The following is a 20,671-nucleotide window of genomic DNA, read 5'->3' as shown; positions in this document are numbered from 1 at the left end:
GAAGTTCTCTGCTGAAGATAAAAGCCTTCCTGGCAACCAGCTTGCCGGAAGCCGGCATCGAGAACGTCAAATTTCTCTGCTGAAGATAAAAGCCTTCCTGGCAACCAGCTTGCCGGAAGCCGGCATCGAGAACGTCAAAGTTCTCTGCTGAAGATAAAAGCCTTCCTGGCAACCAGCTTGCCGGAAGCCGGCATCGAGAACGTCAAAGTTCTCTGCTGAAGATAAAAGCCTTCCTGGCAATCAGCTTGCCGGAAGCCGGCATCGAGAACGACGAAGTTCTCTGCTGAAGATAAGAGCCTTCCCGACAAGCCAGTATCGCCGGGGGCTGTGAGTGCCAAGAATCGTCCACGGCAAACCAGAGTTGCCGAGGGCTGCGCTATCAGATAAGTCTTTCATCTCTCATCATGCATCCTCTTATGGACTGGGGAATGCGAAACCACGTTTCTTCCCGGAAACTGCCGTGCTCCCTCGACTCTAGGCCCTGGGGCTCGTTCTCGGGGCCAAGTTTGGTCGTAGTCGCAGAAGCAAGGGGATGAAGCGAGGAGACCGCACCCACCTCATTCCTGCCTCCGTCAAAAGCATGAGAAAGGTCGAGCGACGTGGGAAGGCGGCAGGGTCTGTTGCCGGGAGATGAAATGTCTGTCCGAGGGATACCAAGGATTTGCCCCTTGGCGTGGGTTTAACTCACGAGACAAATAACCCGGCAAGCATCCCCTTTCATTAAAAAACATCCCACTCAGGTACAGTCCATAAAGGATGAAAAACATGAAAGAGAGGATTACAGATTTTAGATACAGCTAAGGCCCGAAGGCTTACAAATTAAAAAGATAAGATGCCCGTGATCCCTTTCCTGTCCCCCTTTTCAGGAGGCAGGTCAAGGAGGCGAAAAGGGCAAAAGGAGTGCCTAGGCGAGCTACGGGTGCCAGAAGACACCAAGGGAACATCCCGGGGGCCGTCCGAAGGCTGGACGGCGACGGCGACGCTGGAAGCGGGGCTCGAAGACGGGGCGGCGGGACGTCAGCACGCTGTCGAGGGCACCACGCCCTCGTACTCCGACTTGACGGCCTTGTCGCCTACCCTCTTCCCCTTCCGCAGCCTCCCTACGCCAGCCGCCCAAGGAGACGACCCCGGGGAGTTCAAGAAGCCGGCGACGCGGATGATGGAGTCGTCGGTGCCGCGCAAGGCGGCGCCCGACGCTTAGTCGGACCCGCTACTCCGCCGCCCGCTACCCTCGTTGTTGTTGTCGCTCCCCTCCTCGTCGCTCTCGCTCGAGGAGGAGCCTTCGCTATCGGAGGAGCTATCCACGCAGCACTTCGCCCGAGTGCCGAAGCACCCGAAGGCCTTGACGGAGAGGAGATCGCCCTCCATCAACTTAAAATGGAGGGTAAACCCCTCCGTCAAGCTGTGGATGCGAGCGAACGTCTTCCACCCTCGATCAAGATACATCACATTAGGGCCTGGGAATGCAACGCGGACTCGCGTGCCGCTGATCCCACAGCCCCTCATGTGCAGTCTCAGCGTCTCGGGCGGCTCCACTTCCATCGCGTGCGCAAACGGGGCTGGAAGCCGGAGGCGACGACGAGGCGCCCGGCGCAGCCTGACGAAGAACTCGCAAGGGTCGTCCCCTATATGGACCGCCGTGGGGGGAAGAGCCGCCGGCGGAGGTGAAGCTGACGCGCCGCCCCGTCCGCCTCTTCCCCGAGCGCCTCGACCTCGTCCTCGACCTCGTCCGCGACCTCGTCCCCTTCCTCTTCCCCTCAAGACTGGCTCAGCCACCACGGGCGTAGAAGAGGGAGAGAGGCGCTATCTGGTGGCGACCCTCGCTGCCATCGATGAAGGGCCCGGGTTCCCTTTCTCCATGGCAGATGAGAGAAAGGGGAGCAGAAGCTGAAGAAAGGAGAAGATGAGAGAGTGCGGGTTTCCATGCTCCCATCCCGCTCTTTATAAAGGAGCGAGGTGGGGACTCGGCCGCCCTGCTCAGCGAATCAAGGCACGGGAAGGGCAGGGAGTCGGGGCCAACCCGCTTGCGACGGCCCAGTTTCCCAATCCACCGTCCGTGACCTCAAGTGCATGGGAGCCGCGTGGCGGGGATGCAGAACTAAGGCGACAGATGAGGCGGCGTCGCTCTGCCCCGTGAACGCGGGGAGTGGACGTCCCGAAAACCGCGCACCGGCCCCGTCCAGTAAATGCACCACACCCTCACACCTACCTCCGTTTAAGGAGGAGGGCGTGAATCGTCCCCATCATCATGGCCTGACGCATGCTCGGGGGGCTTATCCCCATGCACGCCACCCACGATCTCGACACCGCGTTTGACGCGTGCCGTTCTGGGCGTGCGCGGTGGGAGCAGAGTTAGATTCGGCGTGACCTAGGCCGCGCATGCCTGTGCACTGTTTTGGGCCTGGCCCAACAGCGCTCGGCATCGTGTATGACCCAGGCCCGGGGGCTCCTGTCGGTGTACTAGAGTAGGGGTACCCTATTACCCCGAACTCGTGCACGGGCAGTTGCAGCGCCCCGCGGCAAGGCTTGCCGGGTTACCGCCAGGACCCTCCGTGGTTCCCTTGAAGACCATTCAAGAACAAAGTATTCAAATCAAAGCCCCGACAAGAGGAGCTTGCCGGGAAGGCCAACCAAGGCCCCGGCAAGAGGAGCTTGCCAGGAAGAGACAAGACCCCGGCAAGAGGAACTTGCCGGGAAGGCCACTCAAGACATACCAAGAAAGCTTGCCGCGACGTGCCCTGCGTCCCGGCAAGAACCGGCGAGCGACAAGCTTCCAGACGCGACAAGACGACGGCCGCGGCAAGGAGCATGCCGCGGGAAACCCCCACTTCGTGCCCGCGCTCCAGCACACCTGCTAACGTGTCGCCCTAGGACTCTCCCAAGCACACGTGGCAGGAGGCCGTGCAGCTAGGGGTACGTGGTGGCAAGCGGAGATGAAGAGAAGCCCATCATGGCAAACGGTGGCGCTCCTAACGGTCACCTTTTGCACTGTTTAGGAGACTCAGACAGGCATTTAATGCCCTTGTCCCCTGCCGTCAGAGTTAGGTAGGATGCACTGTATCCACAGTAGCGGTAGCTGCACCTACCGCATCCTTTTCCATTTTTACCCTTCTAGTCTACGTTGCCACCTGTCAGTGACCCCTTTAAAGTATAAAGGGAGGCCCGGCCGCAACGTAGAGGGGGTTCGGAGAATTCAGAGGCTCGAGCAGTTCGGCTCGTTCAACACCAGGAACACTCTCAAGCTCAGTATGGCAGCGTCCATCGCTCCTGAGCAAGAATCCAATATACACAAACAAGCAGCAGTAGGGTTTTACGCATCCGTGCGGCCCGAAGCTGGGTAAAATCGCCCGCGTGCATTGCCTCGATCCGCTCTTTGTGCGCTCTCCGCCCCCCACCGAACCGAAAAGGGGCCCTGTCCCCATAGGTGTTGGCGGGAATCAGCATTGCCCCCGACATAACACTAAATGAAAAAAATGCAATTTGAGTTTTTATACTGTGATTGTAACGTGTGGAATTTTTCAAATTGTTGAAAAACTAAATTTGACATGAATGTCAAAGACAATTTTGTCATGGCACAGGGAAAAAACTAAATTGACATGGCTCTGAAAATAAATTTTCCAAGAAACAAATTACCATGGCCTAGCAATGCAATTTTGTTTAAAATTTTGATATTGTTTTTCTTCGCCATGGATGTAAAACCAGCCATGGTCTAGCAATGCAACTAATGAATGTAAATCTTGCCATTGTGAAATAAAAATTCAATGATGGCAAGATTTGGAAGAAAGGTATAAAACGTCACATATCAATTAAGGGGAAATTGTTTGTATAGAGCATGCAAAATTCTAAAATTATTTGTACCATCACATAGTAGATTAACCAAAGAAATTGTTTCATAAGAGAAGATGGTAAAAAAATTAAAATTAAAAGTTTTGAAATAGTCATGTAGAAACAAATTTGCCATGGCATACACAAAATAATTTATCAAAAACTCTAATTTGCCATGGTATGTCTAATAAATTTGCCATGTCCAAAATAAATGTACCAAAATAATTGACCATGGTATGTAAAGTTATATTTGTTTATATATATATATATATATATAATTCATTATCAAAGAATATTGTGCATCTAAATTTCGCAAACCAAAATCTGCCATGCTACAAAAACTCCATTTGAAGTATATTTAGTTGGCATTGGAAAAAAAATATTGCCAAGGCAATAAAAAGATCTTCTTTTGTCATGGAAAATTTAGTAAATAAAATCGTAGATGAGGCATGGAAAAATAGCAATTTGTTTTCCAACAAACATTTCAAAAATTGCCATGGGAACACAAAAAGTTAAGGATATTTAGTTACCATGGCGCAATTGAGAACAAAACTGCTAAAGACAACAAAAATATTTTTCATAGGTATGGAAAATATCAGAAGAAATGTAAATAAGACATGGCAAAATTAGCAAAATAAATCCTAAAAAAATATTTCAAATTTTCCATGGAAACACATGTTATCATGTCATCATCAAAAAAGGGAAGGAATAATTGTTGGCATGGCCAAACATGAAATTAAATTGTCAAAAGGTAGTACAAAGGATCTTGCTTGCCATGGCAAATGTGGGATAAAATGTAGATGATACATGGCAAAATTAGTTTCATTTTGGACATGGACATGTCCAAAATTACCATGTGTCATCAAACCAAATTGCCATGCATCATGAAACCAAATCACCATGGATCGTCAAAAATGTAGATGATACCTCGCAAGTTCTCGTTTTTCTACTTTTGGACATGGACATGGCAAAGGAAACCAAAATTGGCATGTGTCATCAAATTTCACATTGGCTCGTTGAAACTCGGACAGATGAAATTCGTAATATGTGTGCATTTTTCATGTCTATATAATGGTGGAAGGTAGGAAAATCATAGATGAGTGGATTTTTTTAAAAGGATCATGGAAAAAATACTATGTTCAAGAAAATAATATGCCATAGTATCTACAAATACATGGTAAAAGGGAAAATTACAATGAAAATGCCATGGTAAGCCCATTTTTTTGCCATGGTTCAACTCAGAAACAGAATACCTACATTTTGCCATGTGAAAATAACAACAATTGTATAAAAATTTCCGTCATTTGGGACAGAAAAACGTCCTAATTTTTTTTACCATGCAAATGTACAAAAGTGAAAGAATTTATTGTCTGGCGACTACTAAAACATTATTAAAAACATGGATTGTTGTATAGAACAACAAAACCCTACATTTCACATGTGACCATTACAAACAATTATCTAAATTTGCCATGATTTAGGATAGAAAAAATTCAAAAAAATGTCATGTGAATGAACTAAAACAACGTATTGCCATGTTATAAGATTTTTTATTCAAAAAAAAATTCATGCCACCACCATACAACATGTTAATTCACATGGCAAAATTGTCGGGATAGGAAACAGGAAATTGCCATAGAAGTAAATAGCAAACAATTTCTTAAGTCGCCATGCTTAATCTGGTCACCGTCAACCTACAAATCGAAAGAAAAGACACACACCATCAGTTGGTCATATAATCATGGTTATATAGATATTTTGTATAATAGGGACTTTTTATCCTCGATGTAAGAGGATTAACCGAACTAACATTTTTTTATAAGGGTGTTATTGATGGAATTACCAATGGAGCGGGGTTTGCTAGCTTTTGTATAGGAGAAGAAATTAAGTATGCAGGGGGAGGTCGAATCTCATCTTACTTATTATTTTTTATGTTATGTATATGTGTTTTTTCTTAAGTTGAGGAATTTACAAAAATAACTATCCCATCCCTTTCTACAATCTCTCTCTATATCCTTGTTACATAAAGTAATTATTGTATAATAGTTTGATTTTTATGATTTTTTTCCGTTTTTGTGTGTGTAGAATTGGGTGAAACTCATTCCCCGCAACATGAGGGAAAGCTAGCCACCGCGCTAGCTCCCTCCTCCCTCTGCATCGCCGCTGTTGGAGGGCTACCGACGAAGCTGCACGCCGGCCCGGGATGGTGATGGCAGGCCACTCCGACCCTGACGCACCGTGGCACCCCCTTCCCCTCCATCTCGGATCCGATCTAGCGAAGTTCGGGCCTTCCTCCGACTATTGTTTGTGTCCTCCGGCCGGCCCAACATGGTGGCATGGCCTCAACCTGCTCCTTCCTGGCCGCCCCTCGACAACATGCCCTTTTCCTCGTGTGTTGCCGTTGCTGCTTATTGGGCAAAGTCCCTGGGATGGTGCGGCTGGAAGAGCCGAGGTTTTGACCACCTCATATCCACCCAATATATGCTGAGTTGCATATGAAGGGTCCTGGACAGCCCAAACATTTGAGATTGATTTGGTAAAGTTACATATGAAGGATGTCGGACAGCCCAAACATTTGGCATAGCTTTGGATGAGTTTGATGGAGTTACGTATGAAGGGTGCCGGACAGCCCAAACATTTGGGGCACTGCTAGGCGTCGGCGCATCGGCCAAAAATTTCGGCCGGTCCAGCCCTAGCCGCCCGATGCGAGCTACGCAGCAGTTGGATCTGGAGCAAAAAAAATTACCCCAGCTTCTTCTTCCTCGGGTCCGATCCCCTCACTCGGGCTGCGCCGCGCCGCGCCTCCTAGCCCTTCCGGTAGCCGTCCTCGTCACCGATCCGCACCCTCGCCGGCCATCCCCGTCGCCGGTCCCCACCCTCGTCGCCCGTCCCCGTCGCCGCTTCCAACACTCGCCGGCCATTCTCATCGTCGTCGCGACGCATGAAACAAACTACATCTGCGGTTGCAGCTTGCAGCGGCGACGCTTGTAGCTCTCCCCGGTTGTAGCTCCGCCGCCGCGACTCGCCATTGATGCTCATCGCTGCACCAAAATTGCGTCGACGACGGCTACCAGGCCATTAACTGTGATTGCAGCTTCGGTGGCAACGCATGCCGGTTGAAGCTTTTCGCACATACGATTGAAACTTTTTCTACAACGGATGCAACTTTTCTGATTATGCAGTGTATGGTTGTAGCTTTATCTTTTAATGGTTGTAGCTTTTTGCATCTACGGTCGGAACTTTTCTATCAATGGTTGCAGCTATTTTTCATTGTAACAGTCTTGATTAATGCTTTCTCTGTCGTTTCGGTTGAAGCTTTTTTCATCAAGGGTTGTAGCATTTTATGTCAATGGTTGTAGCATTTTGACATGGCAACGATTGAAGCTTTTCGCACATACGATTGAAGCTTTCTCTACAACGGATGCAACTTTTTTGATTATGCAGTGTATGGTTGTAGCTTTCTCTTTTAATGGTTGTAGCTTTTTGCATCTACGGTCGAAACTTTTTTATCAACAGTTGCAGCTATTTTTCGTTGTAACAGTCTTGGTTAATGCTTTCTCTATCGTTTCGGTTGAAGCTTATTTTATCAAGGGTTGTAGCATTTTATGTCAACAGTTGTAGCATTCTGACATGGCATTCTAACATGCCAATGACTGCTTGCAGCTTTTCATATATCTAGTTGAAGCTTCTTTTTCATCTCATTTGAAGCTTTTGGGTTAGCTATTATAGCATGAACGCGTGATTGTAGCATGAGCGCGTGCAGCAGGTTCTGCAATGCCTCCGCCACTTTCCAGTCGAGGGTCACCAGAATTGCAAGGTTCTACACGCTGATAGTAGAGCAAAACCAACAAACGGTTATAGCAAAAAAAACACCATAGTTGTACCCCTCGACGTCTGCCAGTTCCAGCGAATTATGCCATGGGGTGTAGTCTGCCATGGCTGGTTACAACTCCAGCCTGGCTGGGTCCGGCGAAGTAGGCAAAGCTTCGATGCATGTGGATCCACGCGGATCTGGTCTAGGGCGGCCAGATCAGCTGATTCCTAAGGGGCCTCTGGCGTGTGGCGCCGGGTTGATCATAGCGGCAGGGAGAGAGAAGAGAGATATGAGCGATAGGAAGAAGAGAAAAAAAGAGAAAGAAGACGCATGTAGGTGGGCCCCCATCCTACATGTCGCTAGGCGAGTGGGCCCCCATCCTACGTGTCGCTAGGCGAGTGGACGCGACCGGCCGAAGATTCGGCCGGCGCCCCGGCCCCAAACGTTTCCCAAACATTTGGTATAGGTTTGGTGGGTCTGATTGAGTATTTTCGATTCCCCGGTATTCTAGCTGTCCGCTCCGCCCGAAGGGAAGTGGTGGGTCCGATTGTAGATGCTAATATGACAAACCAAACAACCCAGTAAACCCTACCCAATGATCGGTGCTTTGCCCATCCTGACTGCACCAACTTTAGTTCGACAGATATATACTACGGTCGAGAATGCAGTAAGATTATTCACTTTTCAGGTGAGATAGACAAACAAAACAATAGAAATCAAAGGAATTAAGCTACATCCAAAGAAAAGGCAGCAAAGTAGCAGAACCAGAACATCATACGAGATACACCGAGAGTCCGGTTGCATCAGTGAAGACACAAGATAAGGTACAGATAGTTGCATATGCCCCTGGATTAACTAACTGTTAGCCTTTCTCAGAGACAGTGGCTCCAGAACAAACGTAAATTGTTAGAGAAAGCATATGTGCATAGTCGAAGGAGAATAAAACAACATCGGGAAAGCTTTAAAGCTTATGCTAAAAGGCTACACAGCTACATCGCCACAAATGCTTCTAACAGGCAGCAAATGTACCACGCCAAGAGCCTCTGTATTTCTGCACCAGAGCTACTCCTTTCTCTGCAGAAGCTGCACGACAATATATCACGAGGTGAACATCTTACTTGACTAAACTGAATTGAAATGAAGCAGCCAACCAATAAATAGTTTGGTCCAAATAAATTAATAAGCAGACAATCGAAAAGCAAGCTACATGTTCGACTGAATGGAAAATGGCTTAAGACTCGCTAAACTCAAGACTTCAAGATTCCACAGAATCGTGATAAACAACAACATTACATTTTTCTTAAGACGGCAACTAAACGGGAAGAAGGAAATCTGGAAGATCAGTAACAACTCTAACTGGATTAATTTGCTTTGTAAGACTATATGTTCCTTCAACCATCTCTGTATAATAAACAGTTGAATGCAACCCCATCCTTCTGCTATATCGATCACCAGAAGATTGAATTCCGGCAGCACGATCAACATAATTCTGATATCTTCTTTTTTAGAAAGAATTCTGATATCTTCCCGTGGGCTATACTGTTAGCTATCCACGTACACAATTCTGACATCTTCTCTTGTAAATTCCAGCTCTCAGTTTTTATCTCTACCGTCTGCTATTTTGGTCAAGTAGTAGAGTAGAACTGAACTGTAAAATTAGTATTACTCACATCAAAAGATTCGTCCTCCCCGCGGATTACACGTATTAGGCACCAGCATGTGCTACTGTATAGATACCAAATTGCGCTGCTACCTACTCCCTCCGTCCCATAATGTAAGATGCTTTTTGACACTAGTGTAGTGTTGAAAAACGTCTTACATTATGGGACGGAGGGAGTAGTTCTCAGTTGCCCAAGCAGTTCGCTGTGGGATGCAGGTATGCAACACACACTGAAATTTCACCAGGTCAGCAGTGGAATTATGCGCTAAACTGTACCCGGTCTTGGATTTTCTAAGTAAAAACAGGGCACAGTGGCATTTATCTGAAACGGGTCCTAAATTACCACACGCAAGTACATGATTCTACATCGCTCGCTAGAAGGATTAGGAATGAGGGATCGGTGACCAACCAGGAGTACTTGTCGCAGGCGCAGCCGCGGGCGGCGGCGGCGGAGGCGGCTCCTGAGGTTCTGAGACCAGCGGCGCGTACATATAAGAGTCGGACGCGAGGTACTCCGCGATCGCCTTGGCGAGTCCCGGGCCAGCTGCCACCTTGCGCCGCCGCTTCCCTGCCGCCGGCTTCGTCCGGACGCCGAGCAGGTCCTCCTTCTCCATGGATATCGCTCGCTCGTTGTTGGGTTTGGGGGCTCTTTCGTGCAGAGGTTTTGCGAAGTGGGTTTGGATCGGTGGAGCGAAGCGGTGGGAGAGTAGAGTAGGTGGAGCAAGGGGTTTCAACGTGGCGGCTCTGGAGGCTTCCGCGAGCCTCTGGGGCGACGCGTGGTGCTGGGGCGGTGCCCTTTGGTCGAGCGTGGTGGACATCTGGACTGGAGCCAAACGGTCGTGTAGTGTAGGACTTCTGGACACGCCCGCGCTGTTTGGATTGATGTTTTTTTTCTGCGGGGTGTTTGGATTGATGTTGCTTGGGTTAGGCCGGTGGTAGTATCAATAAGTGACACAATATATTAAAAAGTAAGGAAATTTACAGGAAATTTTTGCATGAATCTTTGTGTACGATCTCATGAATATAGTATCGACTGAAACTTCATTACGTTTTAATCGACTAAGACTTAGCAATTCTGATCATAAGTCAGTATCATGCGTATGATACTAGTATGATACTAGCTTATAATCTCTACTCCTAATGTCTCAGTTGATAGTTTCCGTTCCGGGTTTATTTTCGTCCCATCTTTCCTGTTTTTTTTCGTCCTCCCTCCCACCTCTCAATTTCGTTGGGTTTTTTTCGTCGGTTTTTTACTCGCCCCCTCCCACCTCCCAATTTTGTCCGATTTTTCTTCGTCCCACCTCCCACCACCCCCTCGTACTGATTCTTTTTCTCTTCACTCTTTCCTTGCAAACCAATAATTTCCTAACATATAAAAGATCACGAATCTATCTTTCCTTACCTGAATCAATCGCCCCTACATCGGTGCATTTTTTTATTAAGAAAACTAACACGTAAATCTTAACGCATTGTAAACAAATCCTGTTATGGACATAATTAATTTATTATGGAATTTGTACGGTTCTTTTTCTCTCCACTCTTTCCTTGCAAACTAGTAATTTCCTAACATATAAAAGATCACGAATTTATCTTTCCTTACCCGAATCAATCAATCCCTACATCAGTGCATTTCTTTATTAAGAAAACTAACACGTAAATCTTAACGCATTGTAAACAAATCCCGTTATGGACCTAATTAATTTATTATGGAATCTGTATGTGGTCGTATCTCTCCCTTCGTGAAAAAATCGCATCCATCTCCCATTAAAAAGGAAAAGAGAACATGAACAATCAATCCCACACCCTGCATCTCAGTAGCAAAAAATCGCCACCGCCTCTACTACTGCGCCTCGCCGTGTGCCCGTCTCGAGCCATGCCTCGCCTGCATGGCTGGACGTCGCCGTCTCCACCGCCACGTACAGGAAAATAGTGGGCAGAATCATTCATTCAAATCGCACACCCCCACCCTCCTCCGCAATCCCTAGGCCCGCATCACCCTATCGCTTTCCCCTCAATGTAGATGGTGCCGAGCGGCGGCCTCGAGCACCGACAGCGCCGCCCTCTCTATCTTCGCCGCGTCGAGAGATGGGCCGAGGCTATCGTCGGTTCGCCGCCCACGATTGGGCCGCCTCCGGTTGTCGCGCACCACCGGCTCCACCTAACGTGCCCGACCCTCTCCGCTTTCGACATTCCGGCGACCACATCCCTCCGCACCTTCATCCATCATCCACAAGGCCACTCCCTGCACCCACCCTCCTAAATTCTTCATACCGGGGGACAATCACCGAAGATTCAAGTTGGCCCGATATCAATTTTCTTACGTGCTTTCTTTATCAGTTGGTGATGGGAATGGGTTCCAATTTCTCTATCTGACTATGGATTCGCAGGCAAGAAGCGCTTCTACATGCATCCTCCCGTCGGTCCCTAAAGTACCAAGGTAAATGGTTGATACTGCGTTTGTCTATGATGATATATGTTGGCTCTATTCCGGTTCATCCGAGCAGTTTGGTGACTAATTTACTGATAATTTAATTATATTAATTAAATGAGTCGGGTGTATCGTCGTGCATTTATCTTGCCAGTAATGTTCTGTGATGCTCTGATGCACTTTGGGAATTGTTTATCTTGTCTTCAGTGCAGAACATTTGTTTATTAATGCATTAGAAGAATCCTTATTACTACCTTGAACCTGTTTTATTACTGAAGTAAGTACACAACCTCTAAATTGCTACATTACCTTGTAGATTGTATATGCTCATTCTCTTATGATTTTGTGGTTGTATATACAGTGTTCTGAAAACTTTATTTGCTAACATTATGAAACGCCTGCTTTTGGCAAGATATTAACTTGCATTTCGTGAGATTGATAGTGGATGCATCCGAAAATCAATTGACAACCTGATGCATGTTATTTTTACGATTGAGAGATATTAACTTCAAATTTATGAGATTGATAGTTGGAATTATGTTCTGAGGAGTTCTGAACATGTGATTTTTGGGAATGCTTAACCAGTTCATCTTTGACCGTCAGTTTTATTTGTATTTGAGACAGGAACATAGTTTCTGAGTTACTTCATCAGTGTGCTTCAGTTTTTTCTTTGTGCATGCCTAGGAGCTGGTATGCAAGTGCATGTGCGCCGGGTGACAAGTTTAACATGGCTTTTGTCTTTGTTCCCGCTGGTCTAGATACATATGTTTTCTTGTCCGTAGATAACTAAATATTGATCGTGCGTACAAGGATGCAATAAGCTATGCAATGCTGCGGTATTTAACAGTAATATATCGACTAAATAAGCTATGATGATTGGCACTAAAGTTGAGCTAGCACCGCTTGATTATGTTACATATAATCGCCAAGATCTCGTCAGCGACGTCATCTCTTTCATGTGCTTTACTGCATCACATAAGTCGTGTCTCGACGGCAAAATTGTAGGAGTAACCGGTCCTGGTTGCACAACCTTTTGAATAAGAATAAGGCCAGGCAGATTAAGGAGTTCGCTGACGTGAAGAGTTGGATTGTGTGATACCACTATTCAATTGTGCCATTCTGTTGTTTTTTAGGAGGAAACGATAGGAGAGGCTTCTACTGAATTTAATTAACAAAAGATATTAATGTTACATATTTACAAGAGGGGTGCCACTTGTTTGTTGTTTTGCCTCAGTTGCTCTTAACGCGTTCCTACCTTCTGTCATGCGATGACAAAGGCGTTCCAGGAGGCGTTGCGCATGATGGAACGTTGGTGAGTCACAGGTGCACTAGGTCATCATGGCCTCCAACAGTACCACATGGTACGTTGAGGTTCACGCATAATCAACAGGTTGAAGATGAAGTTGTGTGAGTCATAAATTGGAGTGGCTCGTGATTCTGTATGTTAGCCCTTCCTTGTAGGTGCTTCTCAAGCTAGAGGACAACATATTAGTCAAGATATTAGGGATCCTCATTGATGTTTTATCTCTTGTCTGCACTTATTTTGTTTGCTCCAATTCTATATATTCTCACGAGTACATGAGGTGTAAGCATGTGCAATGTAGTTCCTTTTTCTACATATGGTGATTGATTTCTTCTTTGGTAACTAAACTAACGGATGGTAATCAATCTTCAAATACCAAAACCAAATGTACAAGGCAACAATCAATTCACGTATCACAATCAGATTCTTCTTTAGTACCCAGCTTAACCCACGGATGGTAATCAATCTCCAAACAAAGGAAACAATCACCGTCGTTTACCTCTCGCCAATGTTACATAAAAATAACGCTGAGAATTTAGATGTATTGTTTGTCATAGAGTTGTGGCTGGCCGATTACATGAAATTAATTCCCTCAGTTGTGGTGGCAAATATAATACACATAATCCATATTGTTATGCACTAGCGCGCGTGTGTGTGAAATAAATGGATTATGATCCCGTACCTAATAAGATGGATATGTGTGTGTGTTAGAGAGAGAGAGAGAGAAAGAGAGAGAGAGGGAGAGGGGGAGAGAGAGTGAGGAAGAGGGAGGGAGAGAGAGAGTGAGGAAGAGGGAGGGAGAGAGTGTGTGTGAGAGAGAATTTGATGGTAAAAAAGGTCAACTATGTCACTTGATATGTATGAGAATATTAAATGTAATATTAACATAATTGATATTGAACTCTTAAAGTTAATGTGGCCCCGTTGCAACGCATGGGCGTTCTTCTAGTGTAGGTTAGTATCTTAGTGTTTTTATCTAGAATAGTAGTACATTATTTATTATGATATGGTATCATGATATGATACTTAATCCTTTTTCTTTATATACTTCTATGTCACCTTATCAGAATTGGCTAGTTGGTATGCATAATACAAGCTATGATACTCTCATTACAGGTAAACTTGGTCTCATGTTCAAGGCGCTCTTTATTATATCCGGTGACCTTTGCTGGGAGGGAGGTCATAAAAAGCTTGCCCTATTCATGAGTAAACATTTGATAGTAGCCTCATTAGATTTTGGATCTTCCTGGTATATTCAGGCAATAGATAGAAAGATAGACTAAATAATTCTAGAGCTACAAAGCCAGTTACCAAATTGTTAGCACCACATAAAAACATTCCCCTTACAGTAGCCATCAACCGTCCGATGAAAAGTATGGATCTCGAAGCACGTGAAGTAGCAACTACATGTTTTTTTACGTTCGTTGTGGGCTTCATCGACGCAAATGTGTTGAAGAATCTACACCAACCTTATCACTTCACAGTCGGTGTCTTCCCCTTCCTCAATTTCCAATTCGTGACATGGAAGCGGCAAGATGAGAGTGTGAGACCACTCCCCGCTCATATCATTGGCGGGCTGCACCGAGGGCGACATGGCAGAGTTGGGCTGGGCACGGGGGTGGCGCACTGGTGTTGCCGCTATTGATTTCTTCAACGAGGCGGACTACGTTGGCGGGTGCGTGTGGTGGTCACAACGGCGAGGCTTCTCGCTGCTTTGCTTGCACCAGTGGCGACGGGAGTGGCGGTGAAGCTCGATTTTGGATGAGCTAGACGCGGTGGTTGTCTAGTCATGGACGAAGAGGATGATGTGGTGCCGTCAGGGGCAGGTGGGCACGCGGAGGCCGAGCATGTTTTGCAAGTCCACGCTCTCCTTCTTCGTCTCCCTCCCGTACCTATCTCTGTCCTTGATCTCTCTCTCTCTCTCTCTCTCTCTACTCATCTTCCCTCTCTCCCTCGTTCGGTTAGCCCTGGAGGCCGAGCGCCATGGCTGTGTCAGTGAGCTCCTAGACATCGTCGTGGTAGCCTCCTGATGTGCTTGTAAAGAAAAATTAATTGCATTTTTTGTCTGAATTGGGGTGAGAAAATTTGATGCGTGTATGAAGATTTTTTTCATAAATATATAGCATTTTTTCATATTGCCTAGCAATTCCTTTAGTCCTCATTTGGTAGTTTTAGTCCTCGCTGATTTATGGTTATGCATTTGATAAAGTTTATTTCAAACTTCATGGCAAAATTGTCATGCCATCATGCACGAGAGACGCATCAGTTTTTATGAACAACTCAAATGAAGAAACATTGTGGCTAGTAATTAGTACTAGGGCACATGGCAATTATAGCAATATAAATGTAAAGCACGCGACAAAACATGGACCATATCTACCTAGATGTCAAGATTCACCATCCATAAGCATTTCAGTTTTGTTTATTTTCATGTGTCCCATGGCATTGGAAAACTGTTCAATTTAACAATGTGTCCCATGGCATTTTCGCGTGTGTCCCCATGCCAAAAATATATTGTAGGAAAATTTTTGTGCAGAACATGACAATTATAATGTACCCCCTCTGTTTTTAGAATATAAGGTGTATCCATTTTCGTGCAAGTAAAATGCGTCTATGTTTGACCATGATTTTGGAACAAATTATCAATATTTTGAAGAAAATATGCCCTAAAGACAATAATAGAGTTATTATTTATATTTTCTTGTATCATGATAAATGTTTATTATTCATGCTAGAATTGTATTAACCGGAAACTTAATACATGTGTGAATACATAGACAAAACATAGTGTTCCTAGTATGCCTCTACTTGACTAGCTTGTTAATCAAAGATGGTTAAGTTTCCTAACCATAGACATGTGTTGTCATTTAATGAATGGGGCCACATAATTAGAGAATGATGTGATGGACAAAACCCATCTGTTAGTTTAGCATAATGATCGTTTAGTTTTATTGTTATTGCTTTCTGTTGGGTTCTACGGTAGGGCGCGTCAACTGCAAATTAAAATTTTCCTACACGCAGAATGTTATCTCTTGAGTATGCGTTGGTTTTCCCTTGAAGAGGAAAGCGTGATGCAACACAGTAGCGTAAGTATTTGCCCAGTTTTTTAGAACCAAGGTATCAATCCAGTAGGAGGTAACACACAAGTCACCTAGTACCTGCACAAACAAACAAGAACCTCGCAACCAACGCGGTAAAGGGGTTGTCAATCCCTTCACGGTCACTTACGAAAGTGAGATCTGATACAGATAATAAGTTAAATATTTTTGGTATTTTTATGATATAGATTGGAAAATAAAGATTCCAAAATAAATGGTAATAGAAATAGCAAGTTGATAGGAAAATAATATGATGGAAGATAGACCCGAGGGCCATATGTTTCACTAGTGGCTTCTCTCAAGATAGCAAATTCTACGGTGAGTGAACAAATTACTGTCGAGCAATTGATAAAAAAACGCATAGTTATGAGAATATCTAGGCATGATCATGTATATAGGCATCACGTCCGTGACAAGTAGACCGAGTCGATTCTGCATCTACTACTATTACTCCACACATCGACCGCTATCCAGCATGCATCTAGAGTGTTAAGTTCATAAGAACAGAGTAATGCATTAGGCAAGATGACATGATGTAGAGAGATAAACTCAAGCAATATGATATAAACTCCATCTTTTTATCCTCGATGGCAACAATACAATACGTGCATTGCTACCCTTGCTGTCACTGGGAAAGGACACCGCAAGATTGAACCCAAAGCTAAGCACTTCTCCCATTGCAAGAAAGATCAATCTAGTAGGCCAAACCAAACTGATAATTCGAAGAGACTTGCAAAGATATTTAAATCATGCATAAAAGATTTCAGAGAAGAATCAAGTATTGTTCATAGATAATCTTGATCATAAACCCGGAATTCACCGGATCTCGACAAACACACCGCAAAAAGAATTACATCAAATAGATCTTCAAGAGAATCAAGGAGAACTTTGTATTGAGATCCAAAGAGAGAGAAGAAGCCATCTAGCTAATAACTATGGACTCGAAGATCTGTGGTAAACTACTCACACATCATCGGAGAGGCTATGGTGTTGATGTAGAAGCCCTCCATGATCGATTCCCCCTCCGACAGAGCGCCGGAAAAGGCCCCAAGATGGGATCTCACGGGTACAGAAGGTTGCGGTGGTGGAAATAGGGTTTCGTGGTGCTCCTGGATGTTTTCGGGGTATATGGGTATATATAGGAGGAAGAAGTACGTCGGTGGAGCTGCGAGGGGCCCACGAGGGTGGGGGCGCACCTCCCTGCCTCATGGCCTCCTTGCTTCTTTTTTGACGTCCACTTCAAGTCTCCTGGATCATGTTTGTTCCAAAAATAACTCTCCCGAAGGTTTTATCCCATTTGGATTCCGTTTGATATTCCTTTTCTGCGAAACACTGAAATAGGCAAAAAAACAGCAATTTGCACTAGGCCTTTGGTTAGTAGGTTAGTCTCAAAAAAATATAAAAAGGTAAATTAAACCCCATTAAACATCCAAAATAGATAATATAATAGCATTGGGACAATCAAAAATTATAGATATGTTGGAGACGTATCAAGCATCCCCAAGCTTAATTCCTGCTTGTCCTCGAGTAGGTAAATGATAAAAACAGAATTTTTGATGTGGAATGCTACCTAGCATAATTCTCAATGTAATTTTATTTATTGTGGCATGAATGTTCAGATCCGAAAGATTCAAGACAAAAGTTTAATATTGACATAATAATAATAATACTTCAAGCATACTAACAAAGCAATCATGTCTTCTCAAAATAACATGGCCAAAGAAAGTTATCCCTACAAAATCATATAGTCTTGCTATGCTCTATCTTCACCACACAAAATATTTAAATCATGCACAACCCCGATGACAAGCCAAGCAATTGTTTCATACTTTTGATGTTCTCAAACTTTTTCAATCTTCACGCAATACATGAGCGTGAGCCATGGACATAGCACTATAGGTGGAATAGGATGATGGTTGTGGAGAAGACAAAAAAGAGAAGATAGTCTCACATCAACTAGGCGTATCAACGGGCTATGGAGATGCCCATCAATAGATATCAATGTGAGTGAGTAGGGATTGCCATACAACGGATGCACTAGAGCTATAAGTGTATGAAAGCTCAAAAAGAAACTAAGTGGGTGTGCATCCAACTTGCTTGCTCACGAAGACCTAGGGCATTTTGTGGAAGTCCATCATTGGAATATACAAGCCAAGTTCTATAATGTAAAATTCCCATTAGTATATGAAAGTGACAACATAGGAGACTCTATCATGAAGATCATGGTGCTACTTTGAAGCACAAGTGTGGTAAAAGGATAGTAGCATTGTCCCTTCTCTCTTTTTCTCTCTTTTTTTGGGCCTTCTTTTTTTCTTTTTTATGTCCTTCCTCTTTTATTTTCTCTTTTTTTCGTCCGGAGTGTCATCCCGACTTGTGGGGGAATCATAGTCTCCATCATCCTTTCCTCACTTGGGACAATGCTCTACTAATGATGATTGATACGTCCATTTTGCATCATGCTTTTATATCGATATTTAGTGCATTATGGGCTGTTATTACACATTATGTCACAATACTTATGCCTATTCTCTCTTATTTTACAACATTTACATAAAGAGGGAGAATGCCGGCAGCTGGAATTCTGGGCTGGAAAAGGAGCAAATATTAGAGACCTATTCTACACAGCTCCAAAAGTCCTGAAACTTCACGGAAGTTATTTCCAGAATATATAAAAAATACTGAGCGCAAGAAGTACCAGAGGGGGCCACCCACCAGCCACGAGGGTGGGGGCGCGCCCTACCCCCTTGGGCTCGCCCCCTACCTCGTGGGCCCCCTGGTGGCCCTTCGATGCCCATCTTTGGCTATATGGTGTCTTTGGTTGAGGAAAAAATATAAGCAAGCTTTCGGGACAAAAATCCGCCGCCACGAGGCGGAACCAATCTAGGGCTCCGGCAGAGCTGTTCTTCCGGGGACACTTCCCTTCGGGAGGGGGAAATCACCACCATCGTCATCACCAACGATCCTCTCATCGGGAGGGGGTCAATCTCCATCAACATCTTCACCAGCACCATCTCATCTCAAACCCTAGTTCATCTCTTGTATCCAATCTTTGTATCCAAACCTTAGATTGGTACCTGTGGGTTGCTAGTAGTGTTGATTACTCCTTGTAGTTGATGCTAGTTGGTTTACTTGGTGGAAGATCATATGTTCCGATCCATTATGCATATTAATACCCCTCTGATTATGAACATGAATATGCTTTGTGAGTAGTTACATTTGTTCCTGAGGACATGGGAGAAGTCTTGCTATTAGTAGTCATGTGAATTTGGTATTCGTTCGATATTTTGATGAGATGTATGTTGTCATCCCTCTTGTGGTGTCATGTGAACGTCGACTACATGACACTTCACCATTGTTTGGGCCTAGAGGGAGGCATTGGGAAGTAACAAGTAGATGATGGGTTGCTAGAGTGACAGAAGCTTAAACCCTAGTTTATGCGTTGCTTCGTAAGGGGCTGATTTGGATCCATATGTTTCATGCTATGGTTAGGTTTACCTTAATACTTTTGTTGTAGTTGCAGATGCTTGCAACAGGGGTTAATCATAAGTGGGATGCTTGTCCAAGTAAGGACAACACCCAAGCACCGGTCCACCCACATATCAAATTATCAAAGTACAGAACGTGAATCATATGATCGTGATGAAAACTAGCTTGACGATAATTCCCATGTGTCCTCGGGAGCGCTTTCCTTCATATAAGAGTTTGTCCTGGCTTGTCCTTTGCTACAAAAAGGATTGTGCCATCTTGCTGCACCTTATTTACTTTTATTACTTGTTACTCGTCACAAATTACCTTATCACAAAACTATCTGTTACCGATAATTTCAGTGCTTGTAGAGAATACCTTGCTGAAAACTGCTTATCATTTCCTTCTGCTCCTTGTTGGGTTCGATACTCTTACTTATCGAAAGGACTAAGATAGATCCCCTATACTTGTGGGTCATCAATGATCATCACACTTTTATTTACTTACAACTCAAAAATTACAACTCGATGCTAGAACAAAATATGACTCTATGTGAATGCCTCCAGCGGTGTACCGGGATGTGCAATAAATCAAGAGTGACATGTATGAAAGAATTGTGAACGTGGCTTTGCCACAAATACGATGTCAACTACATGATCATGCAAAGCAATATGACAATGATATAACGTGTCATAATAAACGGAATGGTGGTAAGTTGCATGGCAATATATCTCGGAATGGCTATGGAAATGCCATAATAGGTAAGTATGGTGGTTGTTTTGAGAAAGGTAATTGGTGGGTTTATGATACCGGCGAAAGTCGCGCGATACTAGAGAGGATAGCAATGGTGGAAGGGTGAGAGTGCGTATAATCCATGGACTCAACATTAGTCATAAAGAACTCACATACTTATTGCAAAAATCTATTAGTTATCGAAACAAAGTACTACGCACATGCTCCTAGGGGTATAGATTTGTAGGAAAATACCATCGCTCATCCCCGACTGCCACTCATAAGGAAGACAATCAATAAATAAATCATGCTCCGACTTCATCACATAACGGTTCACCATACGTGC

The 20,671-nt window shown here is 44.7% G+C and overlaps 1 protein-coding gene across 1 annotated transcript; it reads right to left on the bottom strand.

Annotated features, from left to right (window-relative positions):
- Positions 1–8,355: 8,355 nt before the first annotated feature.
- LOC119359526 (histone-lysine N-methyltransferase SETD2-like) lies at positions 8,356–9,983 on the bottom strand. Its single transcript, XM_037625682.1, has 2 exons — positions 9,709–9,983; positions 8,356–8,722 (listed from the first exon to the last, which is right to left on the bottom strand). The coding sequence occupies exons 1-2, from the start codon at positions 9,911–9,913 to the stop codon at positions 8,649–8,651; spliced, it is 279 nt and encodes a 92-aa protein (XP_037481579.1). The 5' UTR covers positions 9,914–9,983; the 3' UTR covers positions 8,356–8,648.
- Positions 9,984–20,671: the final 10,688 nt, after the last annotated feature.

The sequence above is a fragment of the Triticum dicoccoides genome, chromosome 2A (assembly GCF_002162155.2).
Source record: "Triticum dicoccoides isolate Atlit2015 ecotype Zavitan chromosome 2A, WEW_v2.0, whole genome shotgun sequence".
Taxonomy (NCBI): domain Eukaryota; kingdom Viridiplantae; phylum Streptophyta; class Magnoliopsida; order Poales; family Poaceae; genus Triticum; species Triticum dicoccoides.
The sequence above is the reverse complement of the archived record's forward strand: the minus strand, read 5'-3'. Positions and strand labels throughout refer to the sequence as shown.